We start from the raw sequence: 22,842 nt of genomic DNA, 5'->3' as shown, positions 1-22,842 counted from the left end.
ATTTTGATATTGCTTGTAATAGCGTATCGTCATTAAAAATGTTATTAGTTGCGGTATTTCTGTCTTTGCATGATGGAGTTTTCGATGATAACTAAGAGTAATCACATATGAAAAATAAATAGGCCATCATGAATAATAAATGAGAATAGCTGAATTTAATTTGATCTTAAATAATTGTTCAGCACCAATTGGCCAGGGCAATGAAGGGATAGGCTGTTGGCTTGGCAAGCATTTTTGAGGAAGTAGACTATAAGTGATATACATTATCGGCATTTAGCAGACACCGTTATCCAGAGCGACTTACGCAGCTTTTACTTTGCATCTACATTGGATCCATTTATACAGCTGGACCTATACTGAAACAATGGAGGCCAGGTACCTTGCTCAAGGGTACAACGGCTGTGTCCTACACAGGAATCAAACCTGTGACCTTTGGGTTACAAGACCAGTTCTACTCATTATACTGTGCTATCGCTCATGCTAACATAATAGCAGTCTCTTTGGAAGTTCATCACATTTGCAGTCCTTTCTGAACCGATGTTGCTCTAAAGCAGTATCCGTTCAAATGCCTACATAAGGATCATATAGTTTTAAAGTGCCCTAAGGTTCTGTTGATGCGTGGTGCTCAATGGATAGCGGTCACTCCTGGCTCAGGGCTGATGTATAATTCTCGTGTACAGGAGACCTCTGGATTGAAACAGTGCTGCAGGCATTAATGCATGTTATGAAACATTTCTAATAGGAATCAATAAAATGTATACAACACAATAAACGTTGATATAACGCACTTAAATAATAACTGATTGCGATAACCTTTGTTTTTTATAAGCTCCCTGACATGGAATGGACACCTAGCTGTTTACCTGAATATAAACACAAACATACAGACTTTCACATTTCTCCAGAGGAAGAAAGTGCTGCATCACACATGTACTCTGGCGTATGCACACACTGTTATTTTCCTGCCACACACAGGGGGAAAGCCGCAGAACGGTTATAAAATACACAGGCATGTCATACTTCTCTGATTACCTCCTCTAAAAATAAATTAAAGTACCAATATAGCGGGCATTGCGGCTCATTAGCTTCCCTTCATGAACATGTGATCAGAGTACAGAAACCACGCGAACGTCTCCAACCTGCTGCTCTGTCTATATCTCGAGCAGAGGAGAGAGGAGCATGGCACAAAAATGCAGACACACTTGGTAACCGTTGCAGCTTCCTGCAGCTGTGTCTGGGTTAGGATACTCTGCGATTTCAGAGGGGATGGCAGCCGCTCTGAGAGCTTCTCAGTGTCACAGTTAAATGTGTAACTTTCGCAGCTTTCTTCAGGTCAGCGTAGTTCAGCTGGGCATGCTGGAGTGATGCAAATTTCTATTGCAAATTACACCTCAGCCAACATAAAACTGACTGACTGAATGTTGGTCACTAGTCGGCACCCTGAGCCGACCAGAGGAGGATGGGTTTCCCCCTTGAGCCTGGTTCCTTCCAAGGTTTCTTCCCATCTGCCACAGGGAGTTTTTCCTTGCCTTAGGCTTGCTCCTGTGGGGGTTGAGGCCAGGGTTGTCTATAAAGTGTATTGTGACAACTGCTGTAAAATAAGCTATACAAATAAAATTTTATTGATTTGATTGATAATCAATTTGTGAATAATATTTCTTTAAATAATATTCCATACATCATTTAGCATTCAAACAGAGTTACATTATAAACTTCAGGGTTTTCTGTGACATTAAAAGTTGCAGAAATAGTGTGGTTACAGTATGATTTCAGAGGCAGTTGACTCTTACTTTGCCAAGTTTCTGTTCATGACCAAAAGCTCAATTTTGGTCAAACCAGACAATTGATTTACACAATTGCTCTCACTAAGGCCGTTGTTTGTGCAGCATTTCCTAAGAGCCTGTTGGTATGACGGTGTGATTGTATGGTTGAATATGAGACTTGGTGATCTCACAAAGCAACTAAATTCAAACTGTGATCCTTGGGCTCTTCTTTGCCTTCCTCATCATCTTCCTCACAGGGTGGGGGGACCATATGTATCCAAACGTTGCCGCTTCTTTTACAGGAAGGTTGCTGATATTTACAAATCCTTCAAGATGGAGTCTTCAAGCACATTAGTCAATCCTCTTCCCAGACATCCCTCCCCCATTCCCAACTCAGTACCGCTCCCTCCATCTATCTTTCTGCTTCATCTCCTCTTCTCTCTCTTTACCAAGTCTCTTGTTTCTGTTATCTCCTTTCATACTCTATCTTCCCGGTCACATCTCCAGTCTTTTCTGACCCCTGGTGGTGGAATGAGCTTCTGACTGCTGTCAGGACTGCAGAAACCATACCCATCTTCCCACTGCAGTCAGGACAGCAGAAGCCCTGCCCATCTTCCCACTGCAACATTGTATGAATACTGCTCGGTACTGTCATACTGTAGATGAGTGTGATTAATTTCAGTTACTTTCAGAATGTGAAGCTTTAATTTAATCTATGGCTGAAGTAGTGCACTGCTGTTTGTGCAACAGCTTATATTAGAAATGTGTATTTACGCCATTTTATATTTCATAAAGGCAAGTATCAGAGAGCTGCAAAGGAGATGCATGACTGTGTGAAGAGAGAGGTGCACTTGACTTGATGCAGGAGGAGAGAGAGAACAGAATTAAAAGTGCTGATCTGGAGCAGGATAAATTTAAGAAGACATTTCAAGAGAAAGCGATGGCTCTACAGCAGTGAGTACCGAGCAAGCCTCTGTTAAGGAAAACCAGATATGACATCTAAATAAGGTAACCATGGCAATGGGAGAGTGAGGCTTCATGAACTCCATTATAGGTGGGACTACCGTGTGCTGTTAGTCATTGACATTGATATGAACCAATCTATCAAGTTTGGTCTCCATAGCAGACCACTTTGGCTGTATCAATTTTATCAGCTGTTAGTAACTCATAATAGTTCCACCCATTTCAGGGCTTGTGTCTTATTCCAAGTAACAGTCATTGGAGAGGAAAAGTAATAATATTGATGCTAATTTTAGAAGTAATTAACAATGGACAGACACTTGACAGAAAGCTTAAATTGTATTTGAATGATGAAGCTTTTGATTATTTCTTCTACGTCTTGGAATCCTGTACTGGATAGATGAGTGTCACATGGTGCACACCTCCATGTGCTGTGAACCGGTTTATAAAAAGCACACAAGTTACTGCTGGCTCCAGCACAGTGTAAGAATGAAGCTGGTGTACTTCGTGCTGCAGGAAGCTGGGGCAGCTTGAGCAGGACTGGAGAGCAAAGCTGAAAAGAGTGATGGAGGAGAGGAGCGAGCAGGAGCAGCGTGTGAAGCAGGAGATCCAGGCTCTGCTCCTTAAGCTGTTCAAGACTGAGCGGCTGCACCAGACCCAGGTGAGCACATCCAGCGAGTACCAATGCTCCACTCTACCCTCTCTACAGTCAGGTCTGCCTCCTGTTATAGGATTGCATACCTATGTGTGGGACTTAGGAACACCTTTAATCTCCATGTTCTACTATTCCATTGCAGATATGTGACTATGAGATCAAGTACAGGGACTCACTAAAATTCCCTCATATTCAAAGCAAAGGCAGCAAGCGATGTCCTTGAGCCGAAAAGACGGATGGCCATGTCTCGGGAGAAATATCTGGAGCACCACATGAAGAAGGCCTCCTAGATTATTAGATGATTGTTTGTACTGTTTAGAGACCCTTAAGGAGGCATTCACATCCACCTGGCCTCCTGTGGTTAAGACCACACCCACACCATGGCAGGCATATGAACCCCACACCTGTACAACACAATCAAAGTCCTTTACTGCTGAGACGGTTTACATTTCTGCTTAACAGACCAGAAAACTCTATAGCATAGTTAATACATTCACTACATTTTCCTATTAAAAATAAAAAAATATCGAATAATATTACGCTTTTAGAGGTTCAATATACATGGCAACAAAGCGAGTGAAATTCAGTGTTTATTAAATGAGGAAATGAGGTCACAAGGAAATACTGTTGGGATGCTGTGTAATTCTCAACTGAGCATCAGTGCAGCCCTGCAGTGTCAGGAAGCACACACCCTGGTGGTTGGGAGGAGCATTGCAGTGATTGTCAGCCCAATCTAAAAGTAAAACAATGGTATGTGAGAACAGTACTGCTCACAAATGGACACAGATGGGAAAGGAGATGTTTAGAGATGTTTGTGCAGCATGGCTGTGAGCTTCAGGAGCTCATTGGTCAGTGTCATGGTGGACGTCACATGTTAAGCAATAGGAACAGGGCTGACCACACTCAGATCACACAGCTCCTGCAGACGACTGATAGCATGGAGGAGGAGTGGAACAGAGGAGGCTACAGCAGCATTAGAGAGAGACATCAGAGAAGATCCGGAGGGAAGTGGAAGAAGAGAAGAAATAAGAAGAGGAAAATTACATAATAAAGGAGGGTGGGAAGAGGCAGGAGCTCCACGGAGTGACACAGATGAGAAAAACAGCAGGAGGATTGGGTGATTTAAGCATAATGTCAGAGGAAAGGGAATATTCACACTGCATTTATCTCCTGAGCTGAACCTCTCACAGTCAAAACGCTGTTATGACACTACCTGGGGGCCTGGATGGATGACCTCGATCTTCTGCACCGCATTTTAATAAACACGAGCTGTTAATTTTTTCATCTAATTAAATACCTCAGGCCATAATCTGTACAAACTCTATGGTTATTTGCTTTAACAGATTCCTATTTAGCCCGTCTTTAACTGTTGATACCAGGCTTGTATGAACCATTTTATCATCACTGTTTCAGTCTTTTTATTTTACTTGCTGTGTATTGGGAGGCTCAGATATGATCTTGCCCTTTTTTATGTTTGCTGTTTTGGCTGACTGTGAAACATGGCCTCTGCTGACCTCCCATGGTCACAGATGAGTACAGCATCAGCATTAACCCCCTGCAGGATATCTCACTCCGGTATAGAGACTTAAACATTAAAACAAAGAGAGGTTGGTATGAAGTTATTGTCTAAGTTAAGTTTATTAATCAGTGCTGTTCATTTGTTTATTTAGTGGCCTCCTCTTGCTCTCATGCCTTTTGTTTCTGTGTTGTAGGAGGGTGTAGTCACAAGGCAAAAATCACACATTAACACAGACAGTGGTGGAATGGTCACTGGTCACAGGTGTTTCTCTCACCTGCAGGGTGAGGTACTACAAATATCTGAGCACCAGCAGATCTCCTACATCGGAGAGGTTACACAAAACCTTCACTTCCCCACATACATTAATTCCCAAAGCTGTCACAACAAAAGAGAATTTAGTTCTCACTTGACTGTTTGATGATTTTTGAATTTTGAAAATGGATTAGGTGAGAACATAGGTAATTGGATATTGGGGCAACAGAGTGTGAAGTGAGATTGGGGTAGTTGGAGCAACAATCATATCCATTATGTCTGGCAATGGTAGATGCTGGCAGGTGCGTGTCTGTGTCGTGAAGGACTTACATATTTTCACCACAAGGTGTCAGTAAACTCCCACTAAAATCCCATTTCAGTGAATGTGGGGAAATGCCAGTCTTTCTCTGGGACTCCCAGAGCGGTGGGAGATCTCTGGTGTTCATTGAGAGAATTAGTTGAGCAGAATGGGTATAAAATTAAAGGGGCATGTAGGATCGGTGAGGATAAAGAGATTCCCCCAGGGGGGTGGGACGGGGTGGAGATTCCTTGTGTGCCAGTTAATTTTATTTTGGTTAATTTTTGGTGGCCTGGTCTGTATTGTGTCTCGAGATACTTTTAACCTTTGGTACAGGACCTTTGTGTGGTGTCCGTGATGTGATTGGTCGTGCTTGTAACCTGGACGAGGGGCTTATCTGGCAGCAGACGCGGGGAGAAGCCCTAGCCTGGAAGCCGGAGTGTACAGCGGCGTTGGCAAAACCGCGGACCAGGCTGTGGCGCTGTGGGAAGTTGGAACAGGAAGTGCAGTAGTTTCTTGAGAAGTCCTTAGTTTATTCAGAGCTCAGAGTGCAGTTACTCCACCCCCTCTATCTATTTGCTCTTCAGTTTCCCACATAGTGGTCCTTAGCTATGACCTAACACAGCTCTTCTGCTGCAGCCAATCAGCTCCCAAGCCTGGAGAAACAGACAGAACACAACTGATTCTGTGGCCAAGCAGCCATGAAGTCTGCATATGCAAGAAGGGTGGAGCCAGTTAGACTTCTCTCTGGGCTGACGGAGCATGGTGGCCAGATGTTGGGCTTTGACTGGCTCCTATGGCTCCCCATTGTTGGGCATTGTTTTTGCAGAGGTCATTATAGTAGAATCTCTACTCTCCATCACCATCAGGAAATCTGTGGTTCCAGATAGTAGAAAATTTTGTATAGTAGAGCGTACCCTAAAGATTAGTCAGGAGCCAAATTAGTACAGTATTTATTTATTTTTTTAACTCAATGGATTATTTTATTGCTCAAGTGCCCCACCTGCTGGCCAAATTATTTTACAATAGCTTCTGTTTTCAAGTAAATGTCAGAAGGACGTGCACTGGAACTTTAATGCACCCCATCCTGTGTAAGTTTGTAAGCACACAGATTAGCACCTCAATCTTGTGTACGTTTTTTAGTGCACAGACAAGCATCCCCATCTTTTCAAATTCATGCAACCAGCATGCTGCTTGACTATTGAGTCTGACCAATCAGAGGAGCTTCTATGTTGTGATGGGACAGTACTCCTCACAAACTGAAGCCACCTTTCTGTGGACCACACTACAGCCTCTGGACAGCACAGTAGCCAATCACATACTCCCAGGGCTTCACTCTAGCCAATTATGAGCTGCCCTGCGGGTCCAACATTCACAGTCAGCTCTGGCACAGTTGGGTTTTTTAGACCATGCAGTGTTTCATTTCACAGAGGACCAGTGCATTTAAGCAAGGTGATGCCCTAAAGTCACTCTGATTCCCTGTGATAACAAGTGAAGTTCCGCATTTTTCTTTAGTTTATAAAAATAGAAGAGAAGAAAACAAAAAGCTGGTTTGCTGTACAGGACCTAGTTCCTTATTTTTGCTCTCACGAACAGAGCCCCCCAAAAGTGTTGTAATAGTAGATGGAAATTGGTTATTTTTGCTCTGTGCTTACAGTAATTGGATTTGAATATGAGACAAAAGTACAGTCAGCTTTTAATATCATGGTATGTGTATTACCATTTCACAGAAACTGCTGTCTTTGTGTTGAGTCCCCCTATTTTCAGCAGTGTAAAAGTAAAAAAAAAAGATTACAATTAAAAAGCAGAAGTTCTTTCCTCCACACTTTCAGCTTTCCATTGCTTTGGTTTTTATTTTTTTTATTTTTTTGTCTCATCTGTTCATAAAACTGCATCAAAACTCGTCAGGCTTGTCTTTGTATTTTTTGGCAAATTCTAATCTGGCCTTTTGATTCTTGATGTTGATGTGAGGTTTTGCATTTTGCTGTTTAGCCTCTATAATTCTGCTCTCAGAGTCTTATGCATTTGGGGGCTTGCTATATCTTTACCCCTGCCCTCTGGAGACTGCTGGTGACATCACTGATCGTAGTTTTAGGGTTCTCCTTCACAACTCTCCACAGGATTAATCTGTCATCAACTGCAATACAACTCATACAGGTACTTAGTGTTGTCTGTAGCCTACACAACTCACATACAAGTTTGGATAGTTTATTCTCTGTTTGGCACTGCGAGTGCCTGTGGGTTTTCTGGCTTCTGTTGTTGGTGGCTGTTTGTCAGTAGACAGGAAATGTAAGAGTGATCTTCTGCACATATATATTTAAATTTAGTTGATTTTAGTTACAGGAAAGCGGAAGGTAAAGCAGTGATGAAGTAGAAGGGTGGGAGGTTCTGTGAGAATTTTTTCGCAACTTGCTGTTCACACAAGCAGATAAGAAAAGAATGCATTAGAGGTGCTGTACAGTATATATAATAGCCCAGGGGTTTCTTTTTTAACCTTCCTCTTGAATCATGCAGGCGAACAGAGGGGTCACATTGATCTGTGAGTACTACCGAATCAGTTTTTTAATGTAAAGGTTTTTAACAGACAAGTATGATTTTGTGGTGAAATTTGCATTTGATTGAAGAAAAAACAACAACACATTTGTTAAATTATGCTTAAATAAGTAGGACTTGACCTCACTAATACTAAATGGCTCTACAGCATTTGGGCTGCATTGGAATGACCTGCGTTATGGGAATGAAAGAAAAGAATGAGTGAAGAAGTATGCTTTTGCTTCAGTAGATAACATACCTTAAATGATCACTAACATTTTCTGTGAAAGAAGAAGTACAATTTTATGTATTTGTTATTTGAAAGAGACATTGGACAGTTAGTAACTGCCCAAGAATTAGCTTGATAACTAAATATCTTCAGTTGTCCCTTGGCAGGTGGGAAAGTGGGAAAATTGTGCAAGCAGCAATTTGCAATTAGAATAAAAAGGTTGGTGTCCATCAATACACTCTAGCAGTAAAATAAAAAATATAATCGCAAAAGGTGCTACTGTAGCATATTGTGCTACAAATAAAATAAAACAAAAAAATTACATGATAAAAGGTAAAACAATTGCACTTACTAATATGACAGTGGTTATATGTAACTGGCTTTTTAACCAGAACTTTCAGTGTATTTTTGCACAGAACATGAAAAGGCTTCAGATATGTTCACACAAACAGATATACTTTCCATTCAAACTGATCATTGCCGAACTCGAACACTGACTGTTGGACCTGAGTTTACCCAACTTCCAAAGTACTGCATGAATGACATCTTGAAATCAAACACCTTGAAATCAAATGATGGGGATGTATTTAGACTTTTTTTGGAACATATTTATAGTTTTGTATTTTTCTTGCACTTATTGCATTTCTTGATGATTATGTCAATGATTCCTGTCTTTTTTTTTTTTTTTTTTTTTTTTTTTACAGTGCTGAGTCTAATGACAAGACTGGGTGAGTGTTACTAGATTTTAAAACAAACCCCACCTTCTGTTACCTGATAATTTATCAGAGAATAACCTTATTCAGACAGTTTAGTGAAACTTATGATTGATAACAGAATGTCATGTTTCACAATAAGACTGTCTCACAGCATTATGATGTGATTAATTTGACTGCATATGTGGACGGTAATGTAGAAATATTATTCTGTGAGACTCGAGGCATGTCCTACAGTAGGGGGTGATACAGAGATCACAAACAGAAGCAGTTCTTTACTGTTCTAAACTAATGAAGTCACAGCATTAATCAGGACACTATAAACAGACATGAGTATTTAAACACATGTACTGACGTAGTGCATGCACTGTTTGTACAGGGAGCCCAAAGAATGTACTGACTCTGCAGCCTAACCGGCCCCTGTTCTTCACTGGAGAGACCGTCACTCTCAGGTGTTCGGGACGGCCATACAAACATCATGGATTCTTTTGGTCCAGAATTGAATCAAACATTTGGGTGCACAAGCACGCATCCCAGGATAACATCTACACCATCGCACCTGTTACTGAAGCCCACAGTGGTGTATACATCTGTGAGGCTGATTCCACGAGTGATCCTGTCAGACTGAACGTGTCAAGTGAGTCAAAACTGGTCAGCAGCTGAACACTGGTGGTCTCACTCATCCCACAGAGAGACCATATTTAACACATTTATTCAATCTTCCCCAGTGCACATTGTGCTTCCCGTACCAGTTCATTTATTACAGGCAAATATAAAATTAACTTATTTTCACTTAAATGGGCTGGGTACACCACCAATTGAGTTGAGTTTCTGACTGTCACACTGTTTGTATTGTTAATATTTGAGCTTCTGTATGTTTTAATCCATGGAATGTAGCCTTTTCTATCTGTTATGATATAATGAGAGAACCTACTGCTTTAGCTCTTTGTCTCAACCCCAGTCAGAGCATGCCTGTCCCTCTGTAGTCATGTCTACACTCCACTAGCAAAGTTGTATGTAAAATTTGTGTAAATTGCGCTGGGTAGGAGCATCTGCTAATGCCTGTAATGTAGTGTAATGTAATGAGCAGTAAGAGCTGTTTCACAGTCTGTCCGTCATCACAGCCTCGCCCACACCCATTCTGAGATAGTCACATGCTTTCCCAGTACATGGATAAGCGAACCATGTCCTACTGTATCACAGATTAAAGCCAGTTTGCGCTGCCTATTTGATGATGCCATTATTAGGAACCTGGGGGAGAGATTCAGTCTGTTCTCTCTGTTATAGAGAAACCCCACCTGTCCTGACTGTCTCTCCACACAGGCAGTTATATGCAAGAGAACATGTCAGTCTTTATTGTAAGGTTACAGTGACTTCAGCTGGCTTGGAATATTACTGGTAAATAGGAACTGGATCACATGACATTGCCCATATTTCCAGAACATCTAAAGGCTTGTACATCCTCAGTGCTGCTGCTCTTACACACACAGGGGGGAGACCCAGTCTGGTACACAGAGTATAGTTACCCCACCCACATACAGGTATCAGGTGAGTGCTGACAGGCATTATTGTGCAAAATTGGCACATTCCCATAATGCACTGGGTCAAACTGCTGTGACGATTCTGGGGTCCTGTTCCTTAGTTTAATTCTTGTACCATTACGATCAGGATTAGAGCTTTTTCATTTCTGATTTTTGAATATCTTCTCTTAATATCATTGAAAATAGGAATGCAGCGGCCCTGGTTTTGGTCCTTCATTTAGGGTGATTTGTTTTTTCCATAGTCATAAAAATACTGGCATGACAACAGAACTGTGACCCAGTCTGTTTGTTTCTACAGCACTGCCTAAAGCCACTCTGACAGTACAGCCAAAATGGCGCCCACTGTACAATGGAGAGACCGTCACCCTGAGTTGTGAGGTGGACTCCGACAGCAACTGGATATATTCCTGGTACAAAGACCAGGCCCAGATGGCTTTGTCTCAGACTGCTGGTCACAGTGTAACTGGTAACAGACTCAACATCCCTGGTGCAGCTGGGACTGACCAGGGGCAGTACTGGTGTGAGGGGAGGCTGGAGGGGAGAAATGTGACATCACAGCGCAGCAACTCCATCACTGTTACAGGTGAGTCTCAGGTATGCTTTCAATTTGGATATGTCACATGCTCTATTGGATTAAGTTCTGGGGGCTGTGCAGGTCATTGGAGTAAAATGAAGTCGCCATCTTGTTTGTGGAACCAGCTGGAGGTGTCGTGTGTTTTGTGACATGGCGCATTACCTGCTGGAAGTATCAACTTGATAAAAGGTAGACTGTGGTCCTAAAGGGATGCACATGGTCCGCTACAATGCTTAAGTATAATCTGGCACTCAACTGATGCTCAGTTGGTAATAAGGGGCTTAATGTGTGTCACAAAAACACACCATTACACTACCACTACCAGCCGTTACTACTGACACAATGCTGGATGGGATTTTTATGCAGTATGGATTCATCCTGTTTTGTCAAATTCTGGCCCTACCATCTAAGTATGTGTGGTAGCAGATATTGAGATTCGTCAGACCAGACATTTATCCATTCTTTAATTGTTTAGTTTTGGGTTGTGTATTCAGAGATGTCCTTCTGCGCAGCACTGTTGTAAATAGCTGTTTTTTGACCATTTGTGGGCTTTCTGCTAGCTTGAATGAGTCTGCCCATTCTACTCCGATGCTCTCAATAATAAGGTATTATCACCCATAAAACTGCTACTCACTGGATTTCATTGTATATTGCACCACTCTCTGTAAATTTCAGACAAGTTTTTGGGATTCTTATGAATTCAGCAGTGCTAAAGGCTTTAACAAGTGAATAACAAGTGAAGTTCCGCATTTTTCTTTAGTTTATAAAAATAGAAGAGAAGAAAACATAAAGCTGGTTTGCTGTGCAGGACCTAGTTCCTTATTTTTGCTCTCACGAACAGAGCCCCCCAAAAGTGTTGTAATAGTAGCTGGAAATTGGTTATTTTTGCTCTGTGCTTACAGTAATTGGATTTGAATATGAGACAAAAGTACAGTCAGCTTTTAATATCATGGTATGTGTGTTACCATTTCTCAGAAACTGCTGTTTATGTGTTAAGTCCCCCTATTTTCAGCTGTGTAAAAGTTTTTAAAAAAATTAAAATTAAAAAGCAGAAGTTCTATCCTCCACACTTTCAGCTTTCCATTGCTTTGGTTTTTATTTATTTATTTTTTTTTGTCTCATCTGTTCATAAAACTGTTTCAAAACTCTTCTGGCTCTTCTACTTTTTGGCAAATTCTAATCTGGCCTTTTGATTCTTGACGTTGATGTGAGGTTTTGCATTTTGCTGTTTAGCCTCTATAATTCTGCTGTCCGAGTCTTCTGCATTTGGCGGATTGCTATATTTTTACCCCTGCCCTCTGGAGACCGCTGGTGACATCACTGACCGTAGTTTTAGGGTTCTCCTTCACAGCTCCTCACAGGATTCCTCTGTCATCAACTGCAGTACAACTCATACAGGTACTTAGAGTTGTCTGTAGCATACACATCTCACATACAAGTTTGTATAGTTTATTCTCTGTTTGGCACTGTGAGTGTCTGTGGGTTTTCTGGCTTATGTTGTTGGTGGCATTTTGTCAGTAGACAGGAAATGTTAGAGTGATCTTCTGCAGATATATATTTAAATTTAGTTGATTTTAGTTACAGAAAAGCGGAAGGTAAAGCAGTGATGAAGTAGAAGGGTGGGAGCTTTTGGGAGAATTTTTTCGCAACTTGCTGTTCACACAAGCAGATAAGAAAAGAATGCATTAGAGGTGCTGTACAGTATATATAATAGCCCAGGGGTTTCGTTTTTTTCGCTCTCTTGATCACTGAAGTTGAAGCACTAACCTTCCTCTAGAATCATGCAGGCGAACAGAGGGGTCACATTGATCTGTGAGTACTACTGAATCAGTTTTTTAATGTAACGTCTTTTAACAGACAAGTATGTTTTTGTGGTGAAATTTGCATTTGATTGAAAATAAAAACAACAACAACAACACATTTGTTAAATTATGCTTAAATAAATAAGATTTATTTGACCTCACTAATACTAAAATGCTCTACAGCGTTTGGGCTGCATTGGAATGACCTGCGTTATGGGAAAAGAAGAAAAGAATGAGTGAAGAAGTATGCTTTTGGTTCAGTAGATAACATACCTTGAATGATCACTAACCAAGTTTTTTCTGAAAGAAGAAATACAATTTTATTTATTTGTTATTTGAAAGAGACATTGAACAGTTAGTAACTGCCCAAGAATTAGCTTGATAACCAAAGTTCATCAGTAGTCTCTTGGCAGGTGGGAAAGTGGGAAAATTTACAAAAAATATGTACAAGCAGCAATTTGCAAATATAATAAAAAGGTTGGTGTCCATCAATACACTCTAGCAGTAAAATAAAATAAAAAAATAATCGCAGAAGGTACCAATGTGGCATATTGTGCTACAAATAAAATAATAAAACACAAAATTACACGATGTAAGGTAAAACAATTGTACTTAATAATATAACAGTGCTGATATGTAATTGGATTTTTAACCAGAACTTTCAGTGTATTTTTGCACAGAACATGTAAAGGCTTCAAATATGTTCACACAAACAGACATACACTCCATTCAAACTGATCATTGCCGAACTCAAACACTGACTGGTGGACCTGTGTTTACCCACCTTCCAAAGTACTGCATGGATGACATCTTGAAATCAAACAGCAATAATGGGGATATATTTAGGCTTTATTTGGAATATATTTATGGTTTTGTATTTTTCTTGCACTTATTGCATTTCTTTGGCCATTTCGATGATGATGTCAATGATTCCTGTCTTTCTTTTTTTTTTTTTTTTTACAGTGCTGAGTCTAATGACAAGACTGGGTGAGTGTTACTAGATTTTAAAACAAACCCCACCTTCTGTTACCTGATAATTTATCAGAGAATAACCTTATTCAGACAGTTTAGTGAAACTTATGATTGATAACAGAATGTCATGCTTCACAATAAGACTGTCTCACAGCATTATGATGTGATTAATGTGACTGCATATGTGGACGGTAATGTAGAAATATTATGTCTCAAGGCATACTCAAGGCATGTCCTACAGTAGGGGGTGATACAGAGATCACAAACAGAATCAGTTAATTGCTGTTCTAAAATAATAATGCCACAGCATTAATCACTATAAACATGTCATTTAAATACATGTCATGTATTTAAACACCTGTACTGACGTAGTGCATGTAATGTTTGTACAGGGAGCCCAAAGGCTGTACTGACTCTGCAGCCTAACTGGCCCCTGTTCTTCACTGGAGAGACCGTCACTCTCACGTGTTCGGGACGGCCATTCAAACATCTTGGATTCACGTGGTACAGAAATGAATCAGATAGTCGGCTGCTAAAGCACGCGTCCCAGGATAACATCTACACCATCGCACCTGTTACTGAAGCCCACAGTGGTGTATACATCTGTGAGGCTGATTCCACGAGTGATCCTGTCAGACTGAACGTGTCAAGTGAGTCAAAACTGGTCAGCAGCTGAACACTGGTGGTCTCACTCATCCCACAGAGAGACCATATTTAACACATTTATTCAATCTTCCCCAGTGCACATTGTGCTTCCCGTACCAGTTCATTTATTACAGGCAAATATAAAAATATAGTTTTAATTTATTAACTTATTTTCACTTAAATGGGCTGGGTATACCACCAGTTGAGTTGAGTTTCTGACTGTCACACTGTTTGTATTGTTAATATTTGAGCTTCTGTATGTTTAAATCCATGGAATATAGCCTTTTCTATCTGTTGTGATAGAATGAGAGAACCTACTGCTTTAGCTCTTTGTCTCAACCCCAATCAGAGCATGCCTGTCCCTCTGTAGTCATGTCTACACTCCACTAGCAAAGTTGTATACAAAAGTTGTGTAAATTGCTCTCGGTATGAGCATCTGCTAATGCCTGTAATGTAATGTAATGTAATGAGCAGTTAGGGCTGTGACACAGTCTGTCCGTCTTCACAGCCTCGCCCACACCCGTTCTGGGATAGTCACATGCTTTCACAGTACATGGATAAGTGAACCGTGTTCTACCGTATCACAGATTAATGCCAGTTTGCACTATAGGTTTGATTATGCCATTATTAGGAACCTCGGGGAGAGATTTAGTCTGTTCTCTCTGTTATAGAGATACCCCAGCCTGTCCTGACTGTCTCTCCACACTGGCAGTTATATGCAAAAGAACATGTCAGTCTTTCTTGTAAGGTTACAGTGACATCAGCTGGCTGGGAATATTACTGGTAAAAAGACCCAGTCTGGTACACAGAGTATAGTTACCCCACCCACATACAGGTATCAGGTGAGTGTTGACAGGCATTAGCCAGTGTGCAAAATTGGTACATTCCCATAATGCACTGGGTCCAACTGCTGTGATGATTCTGGGGTCCTGTTCCTTAGCTTATTTCTTGTACCATTACGATCAGGATTAGAGCTTTTTCATTTCTGATTTTTGAATATCTTCTCTTAATATCATTGAAAATAGGAATAAAGCTGCCCTGGTTTTTGTGAACCAGAACTGTGACCCAGTCTGTCTCCTTTCCACAGCCCTGCCTAAAGCCACTCTGACTGTAGAGCCAAAATGGCACCCACTGTACAATGGAGAGACCGTCACCCTGAGGTGTGAGGTTGACTCCTACAGCAACTGGACATATTCCTGGTACAAAGACCATGCCCAGATGGCTGTGTCTCAGACTGCTGGTCACAGTGTGACTGGTAACAGACTCACCATCCCTGGTGCTGCTGGGTCTGACCAGGGGCAGTACTGGTGTGAGGGGAGGCTGGAGGGGAGAAATGTGACATCACAGCGCAGCGACTCCATCAATCTGACTGTTGCAGGTGAGTCTCAGGTACGCTTTCAATTTGGATATGTCACATGCTCTATTGGATTCAGATCTGGGGACTGTGCAGGTCATTGGAGTAAAATTAAGTCGCCGTCATGTTTGAGGAACCAGCTGCAGGTGATGTGTGCTTTGTGACAAGGCACATTACCTGCTGGAAGTATCAGCTTGATAAAAGGTAGACTGTCGTCCTAAAGGGATGCATATGGTCCGCTACAATGCTTAATTATGTTCTGGCACTCAACTGATGGTCAGTTGGTATTAAGGGGCTTAATTTGTGTCACAAAAACACACCATTACACTACCACTACCAGCCGTTACTGCTGACACAAAGCAGGATGGGATTTTTATGCAGTATGGATTCATCCTGTTTTGTCAAATTCTGACCCTACCATCTACGTATGCGTCGTTGCAGAAATTGAGATTTGTCAGGCCAGACATTTATCCATTCTTCAATTGTGTAGTTTTGGGTTGTGTATTCAGAGATGTCCTTCTGCACAGCACTGTTGTAAAAAACTGTTATTTAACCATTTGTGGCCTTTCTGCTAGCTTGAATGAGTCTGCCCGTTCTACACTGACCCTCTCATTAATAAGGTGTTTTCACCCACAGAACTGCCACTCACTGGATCTATTTCTTTATTGCACCACTCTCTGTAAATTGCATACATGTTTTTGGGATTCTAATGAACTCAGCAGTGCTAGAGGCTTTGTATAATTATCCTAATTTCAATGATATTCAACTTATGCTCTCACAATAGAGAATAAAAATATTCTGTGAATGATTTCACATTTATAATTTACTTTTGAAGTTATGCTTCAAATATTTATTTTTTAAGAAATATTGCGCAGGACCACCTATTGATTCAAAAATAATTAATCTTTCTGACATGGTTCTTTTTCCCTTGCATTTCATACACAATTGTTTCCTCCTCAGTCAAAACTGTGACCCAGTCTGTCTCCTTTCCACAGCCCTGCCAAATGCTTCTCTGACTGTACAGCCAAAATGGCGCCCACTGTACAGTGGAGAGACCATCACTCTGAGGTGTGAGGTGGACTCCTACTGCAACTGGACATATTCCTGGTACAAAGATCAGGCCCAGATGGCTGTGTCTCAGACTGCTGGTCACAGTGTAACTGGTAACAGACTCACCATCCCTGGTGCTGCTGAGTCTGACCAGGGCCAGTACTGGTGTGAGGGGAGGCTGGAGGGGAGAAATGTGACATCACAGCGTAGCGACTCCATCAATCTGACTATTGCAGGTGAGTCTCAGGTAGGCTTTCAATATGGATATGTCACATGGTCTATTGGATTGAGATCTGGGGACTGTGCATGTCATTGGAGTAAAATGAAGTCATCATCTTGTTTGTGGAACCAGCTGCAGGTGACGTGTGTTTTGTGAAAAGACGCATTACCTGCTGGAATTATCCACCTGAATACAGGTATACTGTGGTCATAAAGGGATGGTCATGGTCAGATACAATGCTTAAGTATGCTCCGGCACTCAAATGATGGTCAGTTATTATGGGGCCTAATTTGTGTCACAAAAACATTCCACACCATTATGTTATTGCCATTCTTTTGAATTCAGCGCTGCTGGAGGCTTTGTATAATTATCCTAATTTCAATGAAACTCATCTTAGGCTCACACTATAGAGAATAAAAATATTTGGTTTACAATTTCACATATATAATTTATTTTGGGTGAAATGCTTAAAATTTTAATATTCATGGAACATTGTGCAGGACCACCTACGAGTCAAAGAAAATTTACATTTCTGCCATTGTTATTTTTCCTTGCAGTTTATGCACAACTGTTTCCTCTGTCATCTCTAAATTCTGACAGAAGATACTGTGACCCAGTCTGTCTCCTTTCCACAGCCCTGCCTAAGGCCTTTCTGACAGTAGAGCCAAAATGGCGCCTACTGTACAATGGAGAGAACGTCACCCTGAGGTGTGAGGTGGACACCTACAGCAACTGGACACATTTCTGGTTCAGAGACCATAACCAGACAGCCACATCTCTCTCTAAAGAGTACAGTGTAAACATCACTGGGGCTGCTGGATCTGACCAGGGGCTGTACTGGTGTGAGGGGAGGCTGGAGGGGAGAAATGTGACATCACAGCGCAGCGACTCCATCACTCTGACTGTTGCAGGTGAGTCTCAGGTAGGCTTTCAAATTATATATAAAACTTTATCCTTAAAATATTTACATTACTTTCCATTCCCTTACCATACATAGGAGCAACAAACAGTATAACAATTTATACTATGGCTTGGACAAATATTTAATTCCGATTGGTTGACAGCCATGTCAACCAATCGTTTTATTCGTGTTTGTGTATAGGCATGGCAATGTGGGTAATTTTGCCTCATTATGGTGTCAAATCACTACACGAAGACAATCAATTTGTTGACTTAGAAATCCTGAAATAAAAGGAAACTTAACACCACTTTATTAAAAAGATAAATAGAAAGCAGATAGAAAGCGTTTTTTTATCCAGAAAATATCTCAGTTTGAACACATTTTACATTTATGTGCTCAGGGGTGCAGCATTTATTAAACTTGGAGATATTAACGTATCGTAGTTATGTGTATGATAATATATGATACAGCTGACTGTCTTCCCACTATACCAGTTGCTAAATGCATCATGACAATAGTTGTGAACTTTGTTTATCATTGTTAATGTCTTTTCTCTTTTCTAATATTTTTGATGGTTGATAGTGAGACTACTCTGCATATATAAGAAAAGAGAAACACTGGTTTATCATTACCAAAGAAACCATATTTAGTGATGTGGCAGATGTGTACATAATGGGGATAGTTTTGTAATTAATAAAATGTCTTTAAAAATACCTTTTCATTTAAATTTTTCCATGCATTTTAGTTGTAGCCATAGTATAAGATATATTAACCACTTCATGGGTTCCGATTGCCACCCTGTCAGGCCATATATTCTTGTATATGCACAGGTTTATATCCTCCACAGACTGTTATTCGGTCTGGGAGCTGCTCCTCTGCTGCTGGCCTCCATTATACTGTGTGTGAAATGTTGCAGGAAACCAGGTGGTGTCATTTTACAGGGGAACACATCTAAAAACAACGTGTGTTTCAGATTTCAGGCTGCAACACTGTTCATTCTCACTCCCAGTTCTCTCCCTCTGTTGTGTTTATACATGTTTGTTGATGTGCAGGGTCATCTAATGAAGCAGCTATCAAATACACTGAAGAGACTGTGGAAGTTGACTTATAAAACCTTCACACAGAAGCTGGATCAGTGTGCTCATGTCAAATGAAGAACATTTGAGAGCTCAGGATTATTTTTCAATGTGATGCTTCTCAGCTTGCAGGAGGGGAAATCCTGATTGGGGGTGCAGTTATGGGGACACTCAGTGAGTTTTGCGAATGAAGCAGTTGTGCCTTTAGAGTGCAGGATCTGTATAATATATCTGAGGTTCTGATTCTTGTGGTCTTTGTCTAAGTTAGTCTGCTTTCATTGCTGTATGTTGGTTTCAGGTCCTACGTTGAAATTTATATACTATGTAGTAAACTCGCCGCAAGCTTACATACAGCCTAAACAGCGCAGACTCTGCAACATGTTCAACATGCATTTCATGTGTCTGCTTTTATTAGTATTACATTAAATGGAATTTAAAGTGTGTTCTTTTTTGTTCCTTCTTTATTTTGTTAACATAAGAAATAAATGAAAAAAATAAACATGTGTAATGTAACATCCCCAGTAGGTCAGTTATAGCACCTTCCACTGTGGTGAATAATACAATCTAATCCAAGTGTGAGGAGGAGAAACCGAACAGGAATGCTGAGCTGAATGTGGACAGAGAAGCTGAGGGCTCGATTGTTTTTATTATATTAATTTTATATAATTACTGTCAATACTTCTACTGTAATAACCATTTTACCAGTTATAACTTTCTTGTCTTCATTCTTCATGGTGATGAATTGTGACAAATAAATATTAATAAATAAGTAGGCTGAAGCTGGCATTTGTCTCTCTTGATGTTATATTATGCTGATTCCACCAAATTATTTTGACTACATTGTCATCTTGATATTGCTTGTAATAGCATATTGTCATTAAAAATGTTATTAGTTGCGGTATTTCTGTGCTTGCATGATGAAGTTTTCGATGATAACTAAGAGTAATCACACGAAAAAAAAATAGGCCATCATCAATAAAAAATGAGAACAGCTGAATTTAATTTGATCCTAAATAATTGTTCAGCACCAATTGGCCAGGGCAATGAAGGGATAGGCTGTTGGCTTGGCAAGCATTTTTGAGGAAGTAGACTATAAGTGATATACATTATCGGCATTTAGTAGACACTGTGATCCAGAGCGACTTACACAGCTTTTACATTGCATCTACATTGGATCCATTTATACAGCTGCACTTATACTGAAACAATGCAGGCTAGGTACCTTGCTCAAGGGTACAACAGCTGTGTCCTACATGGGAATCAAACCTGTGACCTTTGGGTTACAAGCCCAGTTCTACTCATTATACTGTGCTATCGCTCATGCTAACATAATAGCAGTGTCTTTGGAAGCTCATCGCATTTGCAGTCCTTTCTGAACCGATGTTGCTTTAAAGCAGTATCCGTTCAAATGCCTACATAAGGATCATATAGTTATAAGAACCCTAAGGTTCTGTTGACCTCGTGCTGGGTGCCCCCATATACTGTCAGTGATTTGGCCTGGGTGAGCAAACAAGGTGTTTTTTGGGAACAGATTGGGCTACAATTGGCGCGTCACTGATGAAATGAGCAATACAGAAATGGCAGCTACAGTCTTGCATGTTTACGGAGTGAGACTGCTGTGACGTGGTGCTGAATGATATTTGCAGTACTCTGGCAGCGCGTGGTGCTCAATGGACAGCGGTCACTCCTGGCTCAGGGCTGATGTATAATGCTCCTGTACAGGAGACCTCTGGATTGAAACAGTGCTGCAGGCATTAATGCATGTTATGAAACATTTCTAATAGGAATCAATAAACGTTGATATAACACACTTAAATAATAACTTATAGAGATAACCTTTATTTTTTATAAGCTCCCTGACATGGAATGGACACCTAGCTGTTTACCTGAATATAAACACAAACATACGGACTTCCACATTTCTCCAGAGGAAGAAAGTGCTGCATCATACATGCACAATGGCATATGCACACACTGTTATTTTCCTGCCACACACAGGGGGAAAGCTGCAGAATGGTTATAAATACACAAGCATGTCGTACTTCTCTGATTACCTCCTCTAAAAAAAATTCAAGTACCAATATAGCGGGCGCTGCGGCTCATTAGCTTCCCCTCATGAGCACGTGATCAGAGTACAGAAACCACGTGAGTGTCTCCAACCTGCAGCTCCGTCTGTATCTCGAGCAGAGGAGAGAGGAGCATGGCACTAAAATGCAGACGCACATGGTAACCGTTGCAGCTTCCTGCAGCTGTGTTTGGGTTAGGATACTCTGCGATTTCAGAGGGGATGGCAGCCGCTCTGAGAGCTTCTCAGTGTCAGAGTTAAATGTGTAACTTTCGCAGCTTTCTTCAGGTCAGCATAGTTCAGCTGGGCATGCTGGAGTGATGCAAATTTCTATTGCAAATTACACCTCAGCCAACATAATCAATTTGTGAATAATATTTCTGTAAATAATATTCCATACATCATTTAGCATTCAAACAGAGTTACATAATAAAGTTTAGGGTTTTCTGAGACCTTAAAAGTTGCAGAAAGAGTGTGGTTACAGTATGATTTCAGAGGCAGTTGACTCTTACTTTGCCAAGTTTCTGTTCATGACCAAAAGGCTCAATTTTGGTCAAACCAGACAATTGATTTACACAATTGCTCTCACTAAGGCCTTTGTTTGTGCAGCATTTCCAAAGAGCCTGTTGGTATGACGGTGTGATTGTATGGTTGAATATGAGACTTGGTGATCTCAAAAAGCAACTACATTCAAACTGTGATCCTTGGGCTCTGCTTTGCCTCCATCATCATCTTCCTCGCTGGGTGGGGGGGCCATATGTATCCCAACATTGCCGCTTCTTTTACAGGAAGGTTGCTGATATTTACAAATCCCTCAAGATGGAGTCTTCAAGCACATTAGTCAATCCTCTTCCCAGACATCCCTCCCCCATTCCCAACTCAGTACCCCTTCCCCCATCTCTCTTTCTGCTTCATCTCCTCTTCTCTCTCTTTACCAAGTCTCTTGTTTCTGTTATCTCCTCTCATACTGTATCTTCCAGGTCACATCTCCAGTCTGTTCTGACCCCTGGTGGTGGAATGAGCTTCTGACTGCTGTCAGGACTGCAGAAACCCTACCCATCTTCCCACTGCAGTCAGGACAGCAGAAGCACTGCCCATCTTCCCACTGCAACATTGTATGAATACTGCTCGATACCGTCATACTGTACATGAGTGTGATTAATTTCAGTTACTTTGAGAATGTGAAGCTTTAATGGAATCTATGGCTGAAGTATTGCACTGCTGTTTGTGCAACAGCTTATATTAGAAATGTGTATTTACACCATTTGATATTTCATAAAGGCAAGTGTCAGAGAACTGCAAAGGAGATGCATGAAAATGTGTGAAGAGAGAGACGCACTTGACTTGATGCTGGAGGAGGGAGAGAACAGAATAAAAAGTGCCGATCTGGAGCAGGAGGAATTTAAGAAAACATTTCAAGAGAAAGAGATGGCTCTACAGCAGTGAGTACCAAGCAAGACTGTGTTAAGGGAAACCAAATATGACATCTAAATAAGGTAACCATGGCAATGGGAGAGTGAGGCTTCATGAACTCCATTATAGGTGGGACTACCGTGTGCTGTTAGTCATTGACATTGATATGAACCAACCTATCAAGTTTGGTCTCCATAGCAGACCACTTTGACTGGATCAATTGTATCAACTGTTAATAACTCATAATAACTCCACCCATTTCGGGGCTTGTGTCTTATTCCAAGTAACAGTCATTGGAGAGAAAAGGG

The 22,842-nt window shown here is 40.9% G+C and overlaps 2 protein-coding genes across 2 annotated transcripts in view; both read left to right on the top strand.

The window, feature by feature from the left end:
- LOC118219862 (high affinity immunoglobulin gamma Fc receptor I-like) overlaps window positions 1-9,417 on the top strand; it is a 221,744-nt gene extending 212,327 nt beyond the window's left edge. Inside the window, exons 1-3 of the transcript XR_004763858.1 lie at window positions 7,621-7,986; window positions 8,913-8,936; window positions 9,301-9,417. The gene's annotated coding sequence lies outside the window, so the exon portion shown is untranslated. Of the gene's footprint in view, window positions 7,987-8,912; window positions 8,937-9,300 lie in introns of the transcript that reaches the window.
- LOC118219848 (hemicentin-1-like) overlaps window positions 1-22,842 on the top strand; it is a 508,226-nt gene that overhangs the window by 436,795 nt on the left and 48,589 nt on the right. Inside the window, exons 45-49 of the mRNA XM_035403310.1 lie at window positions 10,761-11,045; window positions 13,802-13,825; window positions 14,203-14,460; window positions 15,543-15,833; window positions 17,715-17,990. Coding sequence (XP_035259201.1) covers window positions 10,761-11,045; window positions 13,802-13,825; window positions 14,203-14,460; window positions 15,543-15,833; window positions 17,715-17,990 — 1,134 coding nt within the window. The remainder of the gene's footprint in view (window positions 1-10,760; window positions 11,046-13,801; window positions 13,826-14,202; window positions 14,461-15,542; window positions 15,834-17,714; window positions 17,991-22,842) is intronic.

This window comes from Anguilla anguilla, chromosome 2 (genome assembly GCF_013347855.1).
Source record: "Anguilla anguilla isolate fAngAng1 chromosome 2, fAngAng1.pri, whole genome shotgun sequence".
In the NCBI taxonomy this organism is placed as follows: domain Eukaryota; kingdom Metazoa; phylum Chordata; class Actinopteri; order Anguilliformes; family Anguillidae; genus Anguilla; species Anguilla anguilla.
This window is presented reverse-complemented; position numbering and strand designations above follow the sequence as displayed.